The following is an 18,088-nucleotide window of genomic DNA, read 5'->3' on the forward strand; positions in this document are numbered from 1 at the left end:
ACTATAACATAATACGAGTTCTTATTAAAAAAAGATTAAAATCTCTCAACCAAAATTAGATTAAAAAATTCATTGTAAATTAATTAGTTTTGTAAAAATAGAAATTAAATTTGATGCAAGCAAATTTGATAAACTAATGTACAGAGTTAAGAATTGCTGGGGTGTGCAAGTATAACACAATTTAATTATCATTGTTTTTTTTGCTAATTTTTTAATTATCATTTTTGATGATGTGTGAATCGTCATGTATACAATGAACTTGTGAGTTGTGACTTTCAGGTGCTTAAACAGCTGTTCATATGAGGACCCATAAACAAGTGGTGTTCATGCCTGGAATCGTCACATCGCAAAATAAATAATTCACCAATTTTTGTAATGCTTCTTCATTACTGTGTACTGGCGTTTTACAACTTACGAAAATCACATCTTGACAACTACCCTCAATACCCTTCAGATATCAACAAATGATTTCTAATGTGATCATTATTATTTCTTATATCAATTTCCACCACACATCTATAACTAGTAATGCATATTTTTAAATTTCTTAACCTGTTTTTTGTTCAGAACACTTGCCTAAATTATCCAAAAAAAATCAAAACAGAAAGTACTAGACAATTTCAAAGAAACACACGTAGTTAAAGTTACATGTATTACTAAACTACACAGTGCAGTTTTTAAATAGCTAAGAACAGAAAATAATACAATCAAGGCAGGCGGAAGTATAAAATTTTCTTTCTCTAGTAAACTGTGATTCGATGTTATAAATAAAATTTTCAACGCAAAAGGAGCAACTCAGTTGATCAACAACAGTTCACAATAGCTAACCATTTCCAAGACTAGGGAAAATTTGGAAACATAACATGATAATAGAATATGAACTCTTAAAATAGACCATGTTCGAACACTAGAACTCTCATTTCAACTTTGCTACTATTCAAACAAAACAATAACAAAACCATAATCATTGCCAAGAAGACCTAAAGACCAACCATACTTCATTTCCCACCGTGCTTAGCCTTTGAATGAGACTTCGATTTCTTTGCAGGGTGGGGAGTTGCTGTGTGAGCACCTTTCTTACCATCTGAAAAAGTTGGTACTAAGCATTTCAGGATCAAAAACAAAAAAGTTGCACAGAAATGGTTACAAATTTCGTGATCAAGGTAAGTGATCTGCAATGTTATAACCACGCCCTCTTATAAAGCATCAGTGTTCTATAACATTCAACTGTTACTAATAAAGCATCTAACCTGTTTTTTGAGGGGTTTCAGTCTTAGACTTCTTAGTAGAAGCTGGAGTTTTGATTTCAGAGTTTGAAGGTCTCTTCTTAGATGACTCAACCTAGAAAAGTTTAACAAAGATTAAAATAAGCGGGTAAATATACTGTGCAACTGATTATATAACCATACAAAAAGTCGCACTACAATACTCAAATACTCATTAATACCTTCTTAGGTGTCTCCTCATCTTCAGACATGTCATCATCCGAATCATCATCCAGATCCTCGTCATCAGACTGAAATGAAACATATGACAAACCATAAATGCTTCATCAACTTTCAACAAAAAAACACACATCTCCAGACAATCATCAGTGAAGTATGTATAACATGGAGACGCCAATGCACAAATCATTAATTTTTATCTCTACAAACCTTTTAAGTGAAAAATAAATTTTGCACATATAACATGGGGGCGATGTACAAAAAAAACAGACATCAGATCTGTCTATATTCTAGCTATGATAAAAACAACCTGACGAAAGTAAACATCCAATGATTTCAACGTATGCATCAGGGATTGCTCGTAGTCTCCTAGAAGTAATAGCATTGTAAATTGAAATAGCTTTAACTTTATCATATCAAAATGCTTTAAGAAAAGGTATCTTCACTTGCAATGTTATTTCGCAACAAAGCCTCAGGTTTGCAACAAACAACTCATAATTACTAAATGCTAAATACATACCAACCAAACAAACCACATGGAGCAGACAACCCTGTCATACAAATGTTCTATTTAATAAAAAGAACTGTACAAAATTCACCTCATCATCACCATCTTCATCTGAACCTTCGCTGTCATCAGAATCTTCTTCCTTAGGATCCACAAGTGTCACCTTTGGCTTTGTAGAGGTTCCTGGCTTGGTAGCAGACTTAGATTTAGCAGATACGGCCACTTCAGCCACGGGTTTCTCTGAGAAAGAAAGAATGAAAGATACAATATGATGACCGGATGTTTATATGTTATCATGAAGCAAGTAACATGTATTAAAAAGACAGTACAATAGTCTCAAGTATACAACACTTACCTTTTTCGATGATCTTCTCATTCTCACTCTCGTCAGATTCCTCGTCCGATTCAGAGAAATCTAAATCATTAACTGAGTCAGGTGTCATTGTATCAAATAAAAATGATAAAAACTTATAATATTATGTCATATTACTCACCATTACCATATGGTCCCTCTCCGTCCGTGGAGAAAATGATAAAGTTAAAGAAAACCTTAATAGATGTAGAATACTTATTTCTCAAAGTTTATAATATCTAAACTTATTCTAGGAGAGGTTTTTGAATAATCAACAAACATAAACACAGAACATCTTGAAAGACAACTTTAAGCCGATGTATGAGTATGGTATAAATAAAAAGTTGCCATGAGGCTCAGACACAAAGTTCTGCTATGTACTTCACAGCAGTTTTAAAAAGAAAAGGTGAAAACAGAGTAATTAACCCCAGAAAATGGAAACAAAATACTATAGGACAAAGGGAAGGATATCCTTGATCAGCAGCAGCAGTGTAACCGCAGAAGTAGAGACTTCCATCTTTCCAGCCATGAGAGAGCGTAAAATCTTTCTCAAGCACTAAATCAAACATTATTTGAGGAGCCTTCTCAACAGAGAGTGTTCCGATAATCATCTCATTTTCATCAACTGTCATACGCACGACTATGGAGTTGGCAGATTTCAGATTCTTCACTTCTCCAAGGGCAACCTGGGAATTTCACATTCCAAAACACATATACAAGTCACATAAATTTGCTAGCAGGTATACATTTATAAAAACTGGGACCCCAAAGAGTGAGAAATTAGAAAAAAAATGAGTAACCTGAGAGATATGAATGAGCTCCCCATCTTTAGGGGCAACATGCAGTGGTTCTCCAGCTTTAACTTCAACTCCTGGTTAATAAAATTAACAAACAGCAAGAACTTAACATTACGAACATGAAGCGTTTCAACTTAACAATAAAAGTCAGTCGTCTTTCAAGCAACAAACAAAACACATATATAATATTTGTTTTCCTTCCATTCAATAGCTCCCCTAGAGCTTAAAAACAATGCCATCTACAAATAAAAAATTAAACAACGGAAAAAAGAATCCAACAATGCCATCTACAAATAAAAAATAAACAAAAGATAAAATATAGCCAAGGCCGACAAAGCCTACAACCACAGCTCAAACCCCGTGCCATATATTTGAACAGCTTAATCCACCCAAATTTGGCCCTAAATGATTTTTACTTTTCATCTAACAAGTATTAATAAAATTTCACTACAATATCGAGTGTGACAAAACTAATCGTCCCAAATCCCCAAATTACCAAACTTATCTAACACAGCAATCCTGAAGTAAAAATCAAAAATTTACAATCAACTATGATTATAACAACATATAACATACACAGTAGATAAACCCCACATAATCCACGATTAAAACACACAATAATCCAAAGTTCCAAATATCATATAACAACATATATACACATACATAAAGCACAATCAATAAATCAAATAGACACAAAGAGAGAGAGAGAGAGAGAGAGAGAGATTACCCCAAAACTCCATTGCAAAGAATATAGACACAGGTGAATTGATTGTAAAGCTGGAGAGATTGAGAGAGAGAGGAGAGAAAGGCTGAAACAACGTTTGATTTATATAAGCTTGTGTCTTAGGGTTTTACGAGGGTTTTATGTAACTTGTGTGGAAAGGGGATAAAAATGTTGGATAGTTTCGTTTGGGCTTGGTATGTAGATTATTATGGGGCCTTTTTTATCTGATAATCCGTCTGTCTTTTTTTCGGATGATAATCTAGCGATTTAGTCCATTTTAATTAAACTAGCTTTCGAAAGATTTTTTCTAAATTATTTAAATTAACAATTTATTTATTTTATTAATTTTTTAAATCATTTTAATTTTCTCATAAAATCTCTCTAATTATAGTTATCCATTTTAATATTTCTTATAACTGATAATGTATATATATTTATTTTACTATTTCAATTTATTTTATGTTATTATGATTATATATCTTATTCTTTATACTTTTAAATAAATAAATCCACTTAAGATTATCCTATTTTGAATATTTATATTTCCTAAATTTTAAATTACTAAAATAAATATATTATTAATTATATTAGATAAAATATTTCTAATAACTATGTCCCTTTCATATTTTTTAGCTCTTACACACCTCATACTAAAATAGCGACTTTACTATCTTATATATATACATTTTTCTTCCGAAACCATATAAAGTATTATTTTTAATTTATTCGGTGTAGCTGGAAATATTATTATATCTATTTAAATGGTATTCTAACATAACTTTTATAGTTAACTAATTTTTCTTCTCCTTTTCGGCTTCTTAGGAATGTATCAATGTAAAATTATTCAAAATCTAATTTTTTTTTAATTTTGTATTGACAAAATTAAGTTATTAATACTATCTATCTCTATTTATACTATCTATACTATACTATAATAACCGAAATGTGGTATAATTTGGTTCAACGGTTATTCCCTAATTTTGTTTATTAAAAAAGTAAATAAGTAGTGTTATATATCCAATAAACTACTAAATTATTAAACTACTAGACTTAGTACTAAACCACGACCACAACTTATCAGGAAAAAAATAGTGGTATATATCCATTAAACTACTAAATTCTTAAACTATTGAACATAGTTTACTTATCCTACGATCACATGTTATTCTATTATTTTTATTATAAATTTACAATTATTACATATTTATATAAATATTTTAAAATTATGATATGACGGGATAAATAAAAAAATTTAAATAATAACTGAAATTTGTGCATCGGGATTTAAACTAGTTATATTATAATAGACGAAATATTAAAAATTTGGTTGGTCGGTCGGTCAGTCTAATTCTAATTGATATTTAAGTCAACTTATGTTAGGTCAAACAACACTGTCAAAGGGGGTTGAATAGAGTGTAGAATACAATCAAATCGATTTAGAACACAAGTAACAGAAAACAGATGTATTCGATATAATAAACTTTGTTACAATGGAACTGTTCTCTCTCAGTGATGAACAAATATCACGAGAACTGGTAGGTTACAATGTATGATCTTCTCGATGATCGTAACACATATAGTGTAAATCTATGTATGTGTTTATATAAACACAGAGTTACAAGATAACTTCTAATTGATATGGAATATAATTCCGTCTCCTAAAATATATCAATCAGATATCTTATATAATTCTTCTAGTCCTCTAACTCTTTCCATGCATATCTTCTTCTGTATTAGTCTCGATCTTCTTTTCTGTAAATCAGCTTCCTTCCTTAACTGTTAGTCCTCCAGTACTTAAGTTCTGATATCCATCTTCTGATATTATCTTCTGATCATCTAAGTCCTGATATCCTTAAGTCCTGACTTCCAGTAAGTCCTGATTCCAGTAAGAACTGATATTTCCTGTTTGTTAAGATCTGAAAACTAAACATGAAACATATTAGACATGACATCTCAAATATATCCAACAATCTCCCCCAACTTGTAAATTATGCAAGAATGTACAAGTTAATAGATTTGATGATGTCAAAAACATTTAAGTTCAAATTCAATAAGAGTTTAATAAGACTATTAACTATAACTTACAAAACATCCAGCTTTACCAACATCACTGAATCAATCTTAATCCATAATGATTCTTAACAAAATCATTTATCAGATTGTTAGATATATTTGATAATATCATGTCTAATATGATTTGTGTTTAGTTTTCAAATCATACTTAAACAGTACAAATCAGTACTTAACTGAAATCAACACTTATACTGAAGTCAGAACTTAAGTTATCAGTACTTAAGGTTCAAGAGATATTTATCAGGAGATAATATCAGGATTTAAAGGAAACTTTCAGATAAGGAAGGCAGCTGATTGAAAGGAAAGAAGATCAAGACAAACGTAAGAAGAGATGTGCATGAAGAAGGAATTCTATGAAGAATAGAATACTTAAAAGAAAAGATAACTGATTGATATATTTTAGGAAGCAGAAATATATTCCATATTAATTAACAATTATCTTGTAACTGTGTAGTATATAAACACAGACATAGGGTTTACACTATAAGTGTTATCATTATCGAGAATATTATTCATTGTAACCCTAGCAGCTCTCGTGATATTTGTTCATCACTGAGAGAGGACAGTTCTACATTGTAACAGAGTTTAATAAAGTTTGTTTTCTGTTACTTGTGTTCTTTGAATTCGATTTGATTGTGTTATACACTGTATTCAACCCCCTTCTACAGTGTGTGTGACCTGACAAGTGGTATCAGAGCCTATCTGTTAACACACGAACAGTTTAAGATCCAAAAACAATCATGTCTGAAGCAGAAACTCCAACCAAGCCCACCAAAACTGAAGAACCCCCAAAGACTCAAATCCATAGTCGATATGAGGCTATTAGAGTTCCCATACTGAAACCATCTGAATATCCCATATGGAAGGTGAGGATGACTATATTTCTGGAAGGTACAGATCCAGAATATCTTGACAGAATCAATGAAGGACCTCACAAGCCAACAAAACTCGTTGTTGTAGTTGCAGGTGGAGCAGCAAAGTCTGTACCAAAGGAGAAGAGTGGTTACACTGCTGAAGATATCGCATCGATTGCTAAGGATGCTAAGGTACGACACTTGCTTCATAGTGCCATTGATAATGTAATGTCAAATAGGGTAATTAACTCCAAGACTGCAAAGGAGATATGGGATGCCTTGGAGAAAAGGTGACAGGGAACTGATTCGATTAAGAATAACAGGAAGACAATACTCACTCAAGAGTATGAACACTTTGATTCAAAGCTTAATGAGTCGTTGACTGATTTATATGATAGATTTGTCAAACTCTTGAATGATTTGTCACTAGTTGATGATGAGTATGATCTTGAAGACTCAAACCTTAAATTCCTGTTAGCTCTTCCTGAAAGTTGGGATTTGAAGGCAACAATTATAAGAGACAACTATAATCTTGATGAAACAACTCTTGATAAAATTTATGGGATACTCAAGACTCATGAACTTGAGATGAAACAAAGAAGTAAGAGGAAAGGAGGAAAGTCAAGGACAGTTGCTCTTAAGGCTGAAGAAGAATCCCCCAAGGCAGCTACCTCAAGGAAAGGCAAGGGAAAATCGCTCATCACAAAGTCTGATACTGAGTCATCAAGTTCTGATAGTGATGATGACTCAGAAATTGAAAGCTTGCCTGATATGGATGTTGATGATGAAGCTGTGTGCTCTTATGGTGAAAGGAATCACAAGGATTTTATACAGGAAATTCAGAAAGTGAAAGAGGTTTTCCAGGAAAGGTGCAAGTTCTGATAAGAAGAGTTTCAGAAAATCTGAAGGCAAAGGAGGGAAGTCTGACATAGGAGATTACACAAATGTCAAATGCTACAACTGTGGTGAGAAAGGCCACATATCTCCTGATTGCAAGAAAGTGAAGAGTGACAAAGGCAAGGCTCTTGTCACAAAGAAGAAAAGTTGGACAGACACTTCAGATTCTGAAAGTGAGGAGAACTATGCCTTGATGGCAAATGCTGATATGGCAAATGCTGATAGTAGTTCTGAAGCTGCTGAGTTAAAGGTACCTCAAACTACTTATGCCTTTCATACTGGTGATATTAATGAGTTGAGAAGATATCTTAAAACCATGTTCATTAGTTATAGAGATCAAACTTTAACATGTGAAAGATTAACTTCTAAAAATCTTGCTTGTAAAAAGAGGAATGATTATTTAGAAAAAGAGTTAATCATGTTCCATCAAACTCAGAAAGATAGAGATGATGCTTTCTATGTTAGGGATGAAGTACTTAAAATGAATGAATCTCTAAAGACTGAGTTAGAAAAGGAAAGAGAGATTATCAGGACTTGGACTAACTCTGGCAGAACAACTCAGAATTTGTTAAGTAGTGGAAACTGGAAAGAGGGCTTAGGTTATGGAGATGATAAGAATGATAAAGGAACTGTAGAAATTAAGCCCTATAGTTGTTAAACAAAAGCCAAAGTTAAAACCTGTTAAGTTTGTAGCTGTAAATTCTGATACTGAGAAATCAGAAGTTAAAGAGGAATTAACTTCTGACAAACTAAAATAGGAAAAGACAACTAAAGTAAACGTAGGATTAATGACAAAGAAGCAGCTTAAGCATAAGCTGAAAGAAGGTAAGAATGTAAACAAGGTAAAGTCACCTAGAAAAAATAGGAATGGAAAGGAAGGTGTAAATAAAAGCAATGATTATAAGCCTGTTCCTAATGCTCCTAGAAAAACATGTCATAACTGTGGAAGTTCTAACCATCTGGCTTCTTTTTGTAGGAAGAATGAGAACATAAACTCCTTATCTTCAAAGTCAGGAGTTAAGAGTCACTCTGTTAGATATAGGCCACAAAATCCTTGTTTTCATTGTGGTAGTTTATGGCATTCCATTTATACTTGTAAGGAATATCAAAGTTTGTACTATGATTATTATCAAATAAAACCTTCTTTAAAGAAAGTTAGCATTGTTCCTTCTAGTGTAAGTTCTGATACAAAGTCTGATAGTATAAATGCTGATAAGAAAAATGTTAACATAAACTCTGATGCTAAATCCGCTGCAAATGTTAACAAACTTAATAAGGCCAAAGGATCCAAGCAAGTCTGGGTCCTTGTAACTAATCATTAGTGGTCTTTGTGATTGCAGGGCAACAGGAAAAACATCCTAGTTCTGGACAGTGGATGCTCAGGACATATGACTGGAAATAAAGCCCTGCTATTAGACTTTGTGGAGAAGGCTGACCCAAGTATTTCTTATGGAGATGACAATATTGGAAAAACATTGGGATATGGCAATATCAATCTTGGGAATGTCATCATTAAAGAAGTAGCTCTGGTCTCAGGACTTAAACACAATCTGCTGAGTGTTAGTCAAATCTGTGACAGAGGTTATCATGTGGATTTCTTTGAAGAACACTGTAAAGTTGTAAGCAAATCTACAGGCAAATTTGTTCTGAAAGGATACAGTCATGGTAACATTTATGAAGCCAAGCTTTCTGTTAGGAATATGTGTATTATTTTGATGATAAGTTAAACAAAACACTTAAGTAGAAATCTAGTGTTTGTAGCCTCAACGGATAAGACCATCTTGGCTATCCGTTGAAGGAGTAGCTTTACTTAGCAATAAGTTTAGTATTGTAGCACATTTCATTCTCTGGTCTCAAGTTGTAATTCTTAGATGTTGTAGGAAATTATCATTCATGTTGACTACTAATGGATATACAAATAAGAGGGCTAATTGTAAATATTTCATGCCTTGTAATTTTGTATAAGTGAAGAAGTATCAACGGATATTGAAGACCTTCAACGGATAAGAAACAAAGCTTCAACGGATGTCTCTAATGCTTCAACGGATAATATCCATCAACGGATGAGTGCTTCAACGGATAAAGACTTCAACTGATAATGCATCAACGGATAAAGCTTCAACGGATAAAGCCTCAATGGATAAGGCATCAACGGATGAAAGCTTCAACGGATGCTTAGTTCATTAGCAATTGATAGTGACAATTCACAAGCTGACAGAGGCACATTGATAGAGACAAACTGGAATGTGGAAGCCTCTAGGAGGAATCAAGAAAATGCAGCATTTCCATTCTGATGCAAACAAGGAAGTATTCAAAGATTCACAGATTATCCTAGATTGCATTGGATAGAGAAATGAAGAAGAAATATGTGAAGAATCTTTTCAATTGTATTTTACAGTTTTGTCTTCACTTGTAAACTTGGTGATATATAAACCAAGTAGCAGCTAGTAATTAGATAAGAATTTTCCAGAGCTGTTTAGAAATATCCAGAGAGAAAATCATCTAGTTTGTACTAGGAAGCAGCTGTGATTTAATTCTTTGAATCACAGATTTTCTGAAATAACACATCTCTGGTGGAACAACAAATCCATCAGAAAAGTTTTTAAGTTCTTTGTGTTCTTTACATTTGTGTTTGAATATATATCTGTCTGTATCAGCTTCAAGCAATTCACACACATTTGTTCACTTAAACACTTAGCCTTAGAAACTACTCAAAACTTGAAAAAGTTTTGAGATTTACATTCAACCCCCCTTCTGTAAATCTCATTGTTAGTCCACTGGGAATAACAATTGGTATCAGAGCAAGCTCTTAACATACAAAGAGTTTAAAGATCTATTCTGCTAACATCATGAGTAAGAAGGATATTGGAGTAAAGATTCCAATCCTGGAAAGAGATAACTACCTTCACTGGAAGGTGAAGATGCACTTACATCTTCTCTCTCAAGATGAAAGCTACATCAATTGCATTGAAAATGGTCCTCACATCCCACACAAAGTGGCCACAACTGCTACTGCAACAGTTGCTGTTGGACAGTCTATTCCCAAGCCAAAGGCAGAATGGACTGTTGAAGATATTGAAGAGGTCCACAAGGACAAGAAAGCCATGAACATTCTGTTTAATGGCCTGGATCAAGATATGTTTGACAATATCATCAACAGCCAAACTGCTAAGGAAATATGGGATACTGTGCAGCTTATCTGTGAAGGCACTGAGCAAGTTAGAGAAAACAAAATGCAGCTTCTCATTCAACAGTATGAATATTTTCACTTTGAAGAAGGAGAATCATTAAATGATACCTTCAACAGATTTCAGAAACTGTTGAATGGATTGAAGCTGTATGGGAGAGTGTACCAAGTCAAGGACTCCAATTTAAAATTTCTAAGGTCTCTACCTAAGGAATGGAAGCCCATGACTGTTTCTCTAAGAAATTCTCAAGATTATAAGGACTTCACACTTGAAAGATTATATGGAATTTTGAAGACTTATGAACTTGAGATGGAGCAAGATGAGCTGTTGGAAAAGGGAAAGAGAAAAGGAGGATCAGTTGCACTTGTAGCTGACAGTGAGAAGGTTGAAGCCAGGAATGAAGAAAAGACAATGCCAAGTCTCAAAATTGGCACAAGCAAATCAGAATCAAGCAAGGGTAAAGAGCAAGTAGCTGAGGATGAAGACAATTCCAGTCAGGATGACTCTGATGATATTGATGAACATCTGGCTTTTATGTCCAGGAGGTTTGCAAAGATGAAGTTCAGGAAAAATACAAAATTCACTAAGCCAAACAAAAACATGGTGGACAAATCCAAGTTCAAATGTTATAACTGTGGCATGAGTGGACACTTTGCAAGTGAGTGTAGGAAGCCAACCTCTGATAAAAAAAAATTTGAGCAAGTTGATTACAAAAAGAAGTATTTTGATTTGCTCAAACAAAAGGAAAGAGCTTTTCTCACTCAAGATGATTGGGCAGCAGATGGGGTCAATGAAGATGATGATGTGGAATATGTCAACCTAGCCTTGATGGCTAATTCTGATGAAAATGAAACTAGTTCATCAAGCAACCAGGTAATTACTACTGATCTCTCTCAGCTTTCTAAACATGAATGCAATGAAGCCATAAATGATATGTCCAATGAATTATATCATTTGCGTGTTTCCCTTAAATCACTAGCTAAAGAAAACACTAGGATCAAAGAGAATAATGTGTTTTTAAGTGATAGGAATGCTGTGTTAGAGAATCAGGTAATTGAGCTTGAAAAGATTAAACTTAAATGCTTGACTGTTGAGAGTGAACTAGAAGAAGCTGTTAAGAAAGTAGAAATTCTTTCTAAACAGTTAGAAAGTGAGCAAGAGGTAATCAAGGCCTGGAAAACATCTAGGGATGTTAGTGTTCAAATTGCCAAGGTTCAGGGAATTGAATCATTCTGTGAGGATGCCTGGAAGAAGAACAAAAAGGAGTTAGAATTAATTGATGGATTGTCAACGGATGTGGAATCAACGGATGATGAAAGTTATCCGTTGAAGGAAGAAAAAAAGCATCCGTTGAAGGCTCATCAATTGAAATAGGCAAGTAATTTTAAAAATAAAAACCTTAATAAGAAGAATGATTTAACTCTCAAGAACTTTGTCAAAGAAGGAGCTAGCACATCCAAAGATTCCAGTAAGGTGAATATATGACACATGACTTTGGATCAGCTGAAAAATAGGCTTAAGTTGGTTGAGGATAAGAAGGAAACTAAAAGAAAATCTAAAAGAAATGGGAAGGTAGGGATTAATAAACATAACAATTACACACCTGACAGGTATGCTCCTAGAAAAAGCTGTGTGCATTGTAAAAGTGTTAATCACCTATCTGATAATTGCAAATCTGTTAAAAATGTTCCCATGCCTTCAAATCCCTCCATGCCTAACATGTCTATGTCACCTCTGCATGCTATACCTGTTATGTCTCATCAGAATCCTCATGCACATTTTGCAAACATGCCATATATTAATAATCCTTATTTTACTGCATTTAGTATGCCTCACATGCCATACAATATGCCTATGTGGAATAACATGTTTGCACAATCTATGCCTTATCAATCAAATGTGCTAAATGATTCTGTGACTAACCCTATACTTCAACCAACCACATCTGAGATCAAGGTTGACCCAAAGTTATCTAAATCAAAAGATGCAGGAGAAATGAAGTCTAGGAAAAAGACTAACAAGGCTGGACCCAAGGAAACTTGGGTACCAAAATCAACTTGATTGATTTTGTTGTGTGCAGGGACAAAGAAGGAATCTATGGTACTTGGACAGTGGTTGTTCAAGACACATGACAGGAGATTTCACCCTGCTCACAGAGTTTAAGGAGAGAGCTGACCCTAGCATAACCTTTGGAGATGACAGCAAAGGATTCACTATGGGATATGGCTTGATTTCAAAAGGAAATGTCATCATTGATGAAGTTGCATTGGTTGATGGTCTCAAACACAACTTATTGAGCATCAGTCAACTATGTGACAGAGGGAATACTGTTTCCTTCAATTCTGAAGCCTGTATTGTCACAAGTAAAAAGGACAATAAAGTGGTTCTAACTGGAGTTAGAAAAGGAAATGTGTACTTAGCTAACTTCAACTCTACAGATGCAGAATCCATTACTTGTCTTTTCAGTAAAGCAAGTGCAGTTAAAAGTTGGCTATGGCACAAGAAGCTGTCCCATTTGAATTTCAAGACAATGAATGATCTAGTCAAAAAAGACTTAGTTAGAGGAATGCCTCTAGTGGAATTCACAAGGGATGGACTGTGTGATGCTTGCCAGAAAGGAAAACAAAAGAAAGTATCATTCAGTAAGAAGCTTGAATCTGTAATTGATGAACCATTACAACTGCTACACATGGATTTTTTTGGACCAGTCAATGTATTGTCAATTTCAAGGAAAAGATATTGCCTAGTGATTGTAGATGATTTCTCAAAGTTTTCATGGGTCTATTTTCTTGGATCAAATGATGAAGCTAGTGAAATTATTATCAATCATATCAAGCAAGTCAACAATCATCCTGACTTCAAAGTAAGGAATATTAGGAGTGACAATGGAACTGAGTTCAAGAATTCAACCATGAAGTTGTTCTGTGAAGAAAATGGGATCATGCATGAGTTCTCAGCTCCAAGGACCCCACAACAAAATGGTGTGGTGGAAAGGAAGAACATATCACTAATTGAAGCTGCAAGGACAATGCTTGAAGAGTAAAAACTCCAAACCTACTTTTGGGCTGAGGCTGTTAACTGTGCATGTTACACTCAGAATATTTCTCTAATCAATCAGGCAAAATGCATGACTCCCTATCAATTATTCAAGAGAAGAAAACCAACTTTAAAATTTCTGCATGTCTTTGGTTGCAAATGTTACATCTTAAGGAATCAATCTGATCACAAAGGAAAGTTTGATGCAAAGGCTGATGAAGGAATATTTGTTTGTTATTCTGCTGGAAAATCATATAGGGTCTACAATCTAAGAACCAACATTGTCATAGAATCTGTGCATGTTGTGTTTGATGATAAAAAGATTGATGGACTAACAGATGAGGGACATCATGAAGGACTCAAATTTGACAACATTGAGATATATTGTGATGATAGTGAAGATGAGAATGATGAAGAAGGCATCTCAAGAAGAATTCAGAATCTGCCTTTGGATAATGCATAAAATGCTGCATCCGTTGAAGATCATAATTCAGCTTCCGTTGAAGGAAGCAATACAGCATCCGTTGAAAGACAAAGTGCATCATCCGTTGAAGTCCATAATGAAGCATCCGTTGATCACAGTCTATCAACGGATAATCAATTCACTTCATCAGTTGATAGAACTCCCAATTCCTTTCAAAGGATCAGCAACTCAGGGGGAGTTTCAACCAATCAACATTCTATCTCACATCATGACAATACTGAGGCAACCTCATCTAGAGCTAATCTACCACCTCAAAGGAAATGGACCAAGAATCACCCTTTTGAACTAATCATTGGTGATGCTACATCTAAAGTGCAAACTAGAAGGGCTACTCAAGATGAATGTCTGTACAGTAGCTTTCTATCATAGAAGGAACCTAAGAGAGTGAAAGAAGCTCTATTGGATCCAGATTGGATTTTAGCAATGCAAGAGGAGCTAAACCAATTTGAGAGAAACAAAGTATGGAAGCTGGTACCCAAGCCAAAGAACAAGAGTTCTATTGACACAAAATGGGTATTCAGAAACAAGATGGATGAAAATGGCATTGTCATAAGGAATAAAGCCAGATTGGTTGCTAAAGGCTATTCTCAACAAGAAGGAATAGATTTTGATGAAATATTTGCTCCAGTTGCCAGACTTGAAGCCATCAGAATCTTTCTAGCCTATGTAGCTAATGCCAATTTCAAAGTCTATCAAATGGATGTCAAGAGTGCATTTCTAAATGGGGAATTGGAGGAAGAAGTTTATGTAAGCCAACCTCCAGGATTTGAAGATCCAAATTTTCCAGACTATGTGTATTATCTGTTGAAAGCACTCTATGGACTAAAGCAAGCACCTAGAGCCTGGTACGAGACTTTGTCAAAATTCCTTCTAGATAATCACTTCACAAGAGGTACTATTGACAAAACTCTCTTCTTTAGAAATGTTAATGGCTCTAAGATACTTGTACAAATTTATGTAGATGATATTATATTTGGATCTACAAATGATAAGCTTTGTAAAAAGTTTGCTAAATTAATGCAAAGTAAATATGAAATGAGCATGATGGGAGAGCTAACTTATTTTCTTGGTTTACAAGTTAAACAAGTTAGTGGTGGAATCTTCATTAGTCAAACTAAATATATTTATGATCTTTTAAAGAAGTTTGACTTAATGGATTGCTCATCTGCAAAAACTCCCATGGCCACTGCCACTAAGCTTGAATTAAACAAGGCTGAAAAGTCTGTGGATATTACAAGTTATAGAGGCATGGTTGGCTCACTTTTATATTTAACTGCTAGTAGACCTGGTATAATGTTCTCTACATGTCTCTGTGCTAGATTTCAAGCTGACCCTAAAGAATCTCACTTAGTGGCTATTAAAAGAATTTTCAGATATCTCAAAGGGACTCCAAATCTAGGAATTTGGTACCCTAGAGAGTCTGGTTTTGATCTAATTGGCTACTCAGATGCAGATTATGCAAGTTGCAAAATAGACAGGAAAAGCACAACAGGCAGCTGTCAATTTCTAGGGAACAAGCTTGTGTCATGGTTCAGCAAGAAGCAAAATTCTGTTTCCACATCAACAGCTGAAGCTGAGTACATTGCTGCTGGTAGTTGCTGTGCACAGATACTATGGATGAGGAATCAACTATTTGACTATGGTCTGACTGTTGACAAAATTCCAATATTCTGTGACAACACAAGTGCCATTGCCATTACTGAAAATCCAGTGCAGCACTCAAGAACCAAGCACATTGATATCAAGTATCATTTCATTAGGGAACATGTGATGAAAGGTACAGTGGAACTTCACTTTGTTCCAAGTGAAGAACAGATTGCAGACATATTTACCAAGCCACTTGATGAATCAACATTCACAAGATTAGTAAGTGAGCTAGGTATGCTTAATTATTCATAATTCATGTCATCTATGTAATCTGCCTTGAAGCCTGAAATGAATTTGCTGCAAGAAAAAAAGTTGGCTTTAATTAAGACTTATCCTATCAACGGATATTCCCTATCCGTTGAAAGCCAAAATTGTTCTATCAACAGATGTTCATTATCCGTTGAAAGACAAATACATTTCTGGTAATTTTATCCTTCAACGGATAAAATGGTGTTGATCATCAACGGATAACTATTTACCTTATCCATTGAAGTGTCACATCAGTTACTATAAGTGAGTCACAGCCGTTGATTTTTTTACTCAACCATTGATACAGATATATAGTGTTGTATGTATTTGTATTTAAGGTAGTTTTCAGAATTTCTACAGTTTTATTTATTCTTGAACGGCTGTAACTTACTTAAAAGTATCATTTAATCAATTTATTTACGTTTTAATTCAAGAAAGTATAAAAGCCCATTGAACTCTTATTTTCACTTTACGCTTTCTTGCAATTCCTATTCTCCTTCTCTCCCAAAAATTCTCAAGTTTTTCTCTGCAACCTCTACTCACAACAATGGCACCGGTAGTCAAAATTATGTCTCAAACATGATTTGTTTATGAAAAGAATAATTTCGTAGCCTTGTTTGAAAAGAATGAAGCCCATTCTGATTATCACAAGATGATGGACTTCATCAAAAACTGCAAACTAAGCTATGCAATGCTGGAAGCCCCAACCATCTACTGTGAGGTGATTGAGGAGATTTGGACAACTGCAGAGTTCAACTCCACATACATGACTATTGTCTTCTCTCTCAAAGGTAAGGACTATTGCATTAACTGTGATGATATACAATCTTGCTTTAAGTTGCCTGAGAATAATGCCATGACACCACACACTGATAAAGATGTATCTGCTATGCTAGATTCCATAGGCTATGCTTTTGATTCTGCTAGTTTAGGTAGTATTAGAAGGAAAGGCCTTAGGAAAGAATGGAGTTTTCTTGGAGATGCCTTCATTAAGGTTTTCTCTGGGAAGATTAGCAATTTTGATGCCATAACTTCATCTCTTGTTATTATGCTCTATACGCTAGTTTCTGATAGGTACTTTAATTTTAGCAACTGTGTTATGCTAGAATTAGGTTCCAGATTAGGTAACAAAGCTAATAGACCACATAACATCTACTATGCTAGATTCTTTATGTTATTGGCTAACCATGTTGCTGAAGGATTGGTTATATCAAATGAGAATAATAAACTCAAATGCTGGGCACAAGAGAAAAGGGTCCTTGCAGACCTTGTGAGAATGAACCTCAACAGCCAGGTGCCATTGGTATATTTGCCAATCATGAATGCACCACAGGTAAGTGAGGTAAACACTTCTATAACTCCTACTATTTCGAACCCCATTGTTTCTTTGCCTTCTAGTGTGGCCATGAAATCTGTGTCTTTGTCCAAACAGGTTCCTGCCAAAGCCACCAAAACCAAAGTTTCAAAACTCAAGTCAAAGAAACCTACCTCTGTTGTTTCTCAAAAGACAACAGTTGTAACAACTACCATAAACCCTGAAGGGAGTGCACAGGGTGTGAGTGGTGAGGGGAGGGGTGAACATCAAGAAACCCCCCAGGATAAGGTGGGAGAGGTGAGTGGTACCCAAGCCAGCCAAGCCACAGTCTCTCAAAAGACTGTGGTGGTTTAAAAGGAGTCCAACACATCCCTAGTTGCATCCTCCCAAATGGATGTAACTATTGAAAATAGTACCCAACCAGGGACACATAACAAAAGAGGGAGGGACACTGAAGCCACACATTCACCAATTAAAGCCTTTTCAAGGAAGAAGAAGGCCAAGACCCTAGTTTCCACA

General features: G+C 34.7%; 1 protein-coding gene across 1 annotated transcript; it reads right to left on the minus strand.

Annotated features, from left to right (window-relative positions):
- Positions 1–761: 761 nt before the first annotated feature.
- LOC141693853 (histone deacetylase HDT1-like) lies at positions 762–3,995 on the minus strand. Its single transcript, XM_074499034.1, has 9 exons — positions 3,830–3,995; positions 3,106–3,176; positions 2,777–2,991; positions 2,448–2,473; positions 2,309–2,368; positions 2,045–2,193; positions 1,448–1,516; positions 1,251–1,341; positions 762–1,084 (listed from the first exon to the last, which is right to left on the minus strand). The coding sequence occupies exons 1-9, from the start codon at positions 3,840–3,842 to the stop codon at positions 999–1,001; spliced, it is 780 nt and encodes a 259-aa protein (XP_074355135.1). The 5' UTR covers positions 3,843–3,995; the 3' UTR covers positions 762–998.
- Positions 3,996–18,088: the final 14,093 nt, after the last annotated feature.

The sequence above is a fragment of the Apium graveolens genome, chromosome 10 (genome assembly GCF_009905375.1).
Source record: "Apium graveolens cultivar Ventura chromosome 10, ASM990537v1, whole genome shotgun sequence".
NCBI classification, from domain to species: Eukaryota; Viridiplantae; Streptophyta; class Magnoliopsida; order Apiales; family Apiaceae; genus Apium; species Apium graveolens.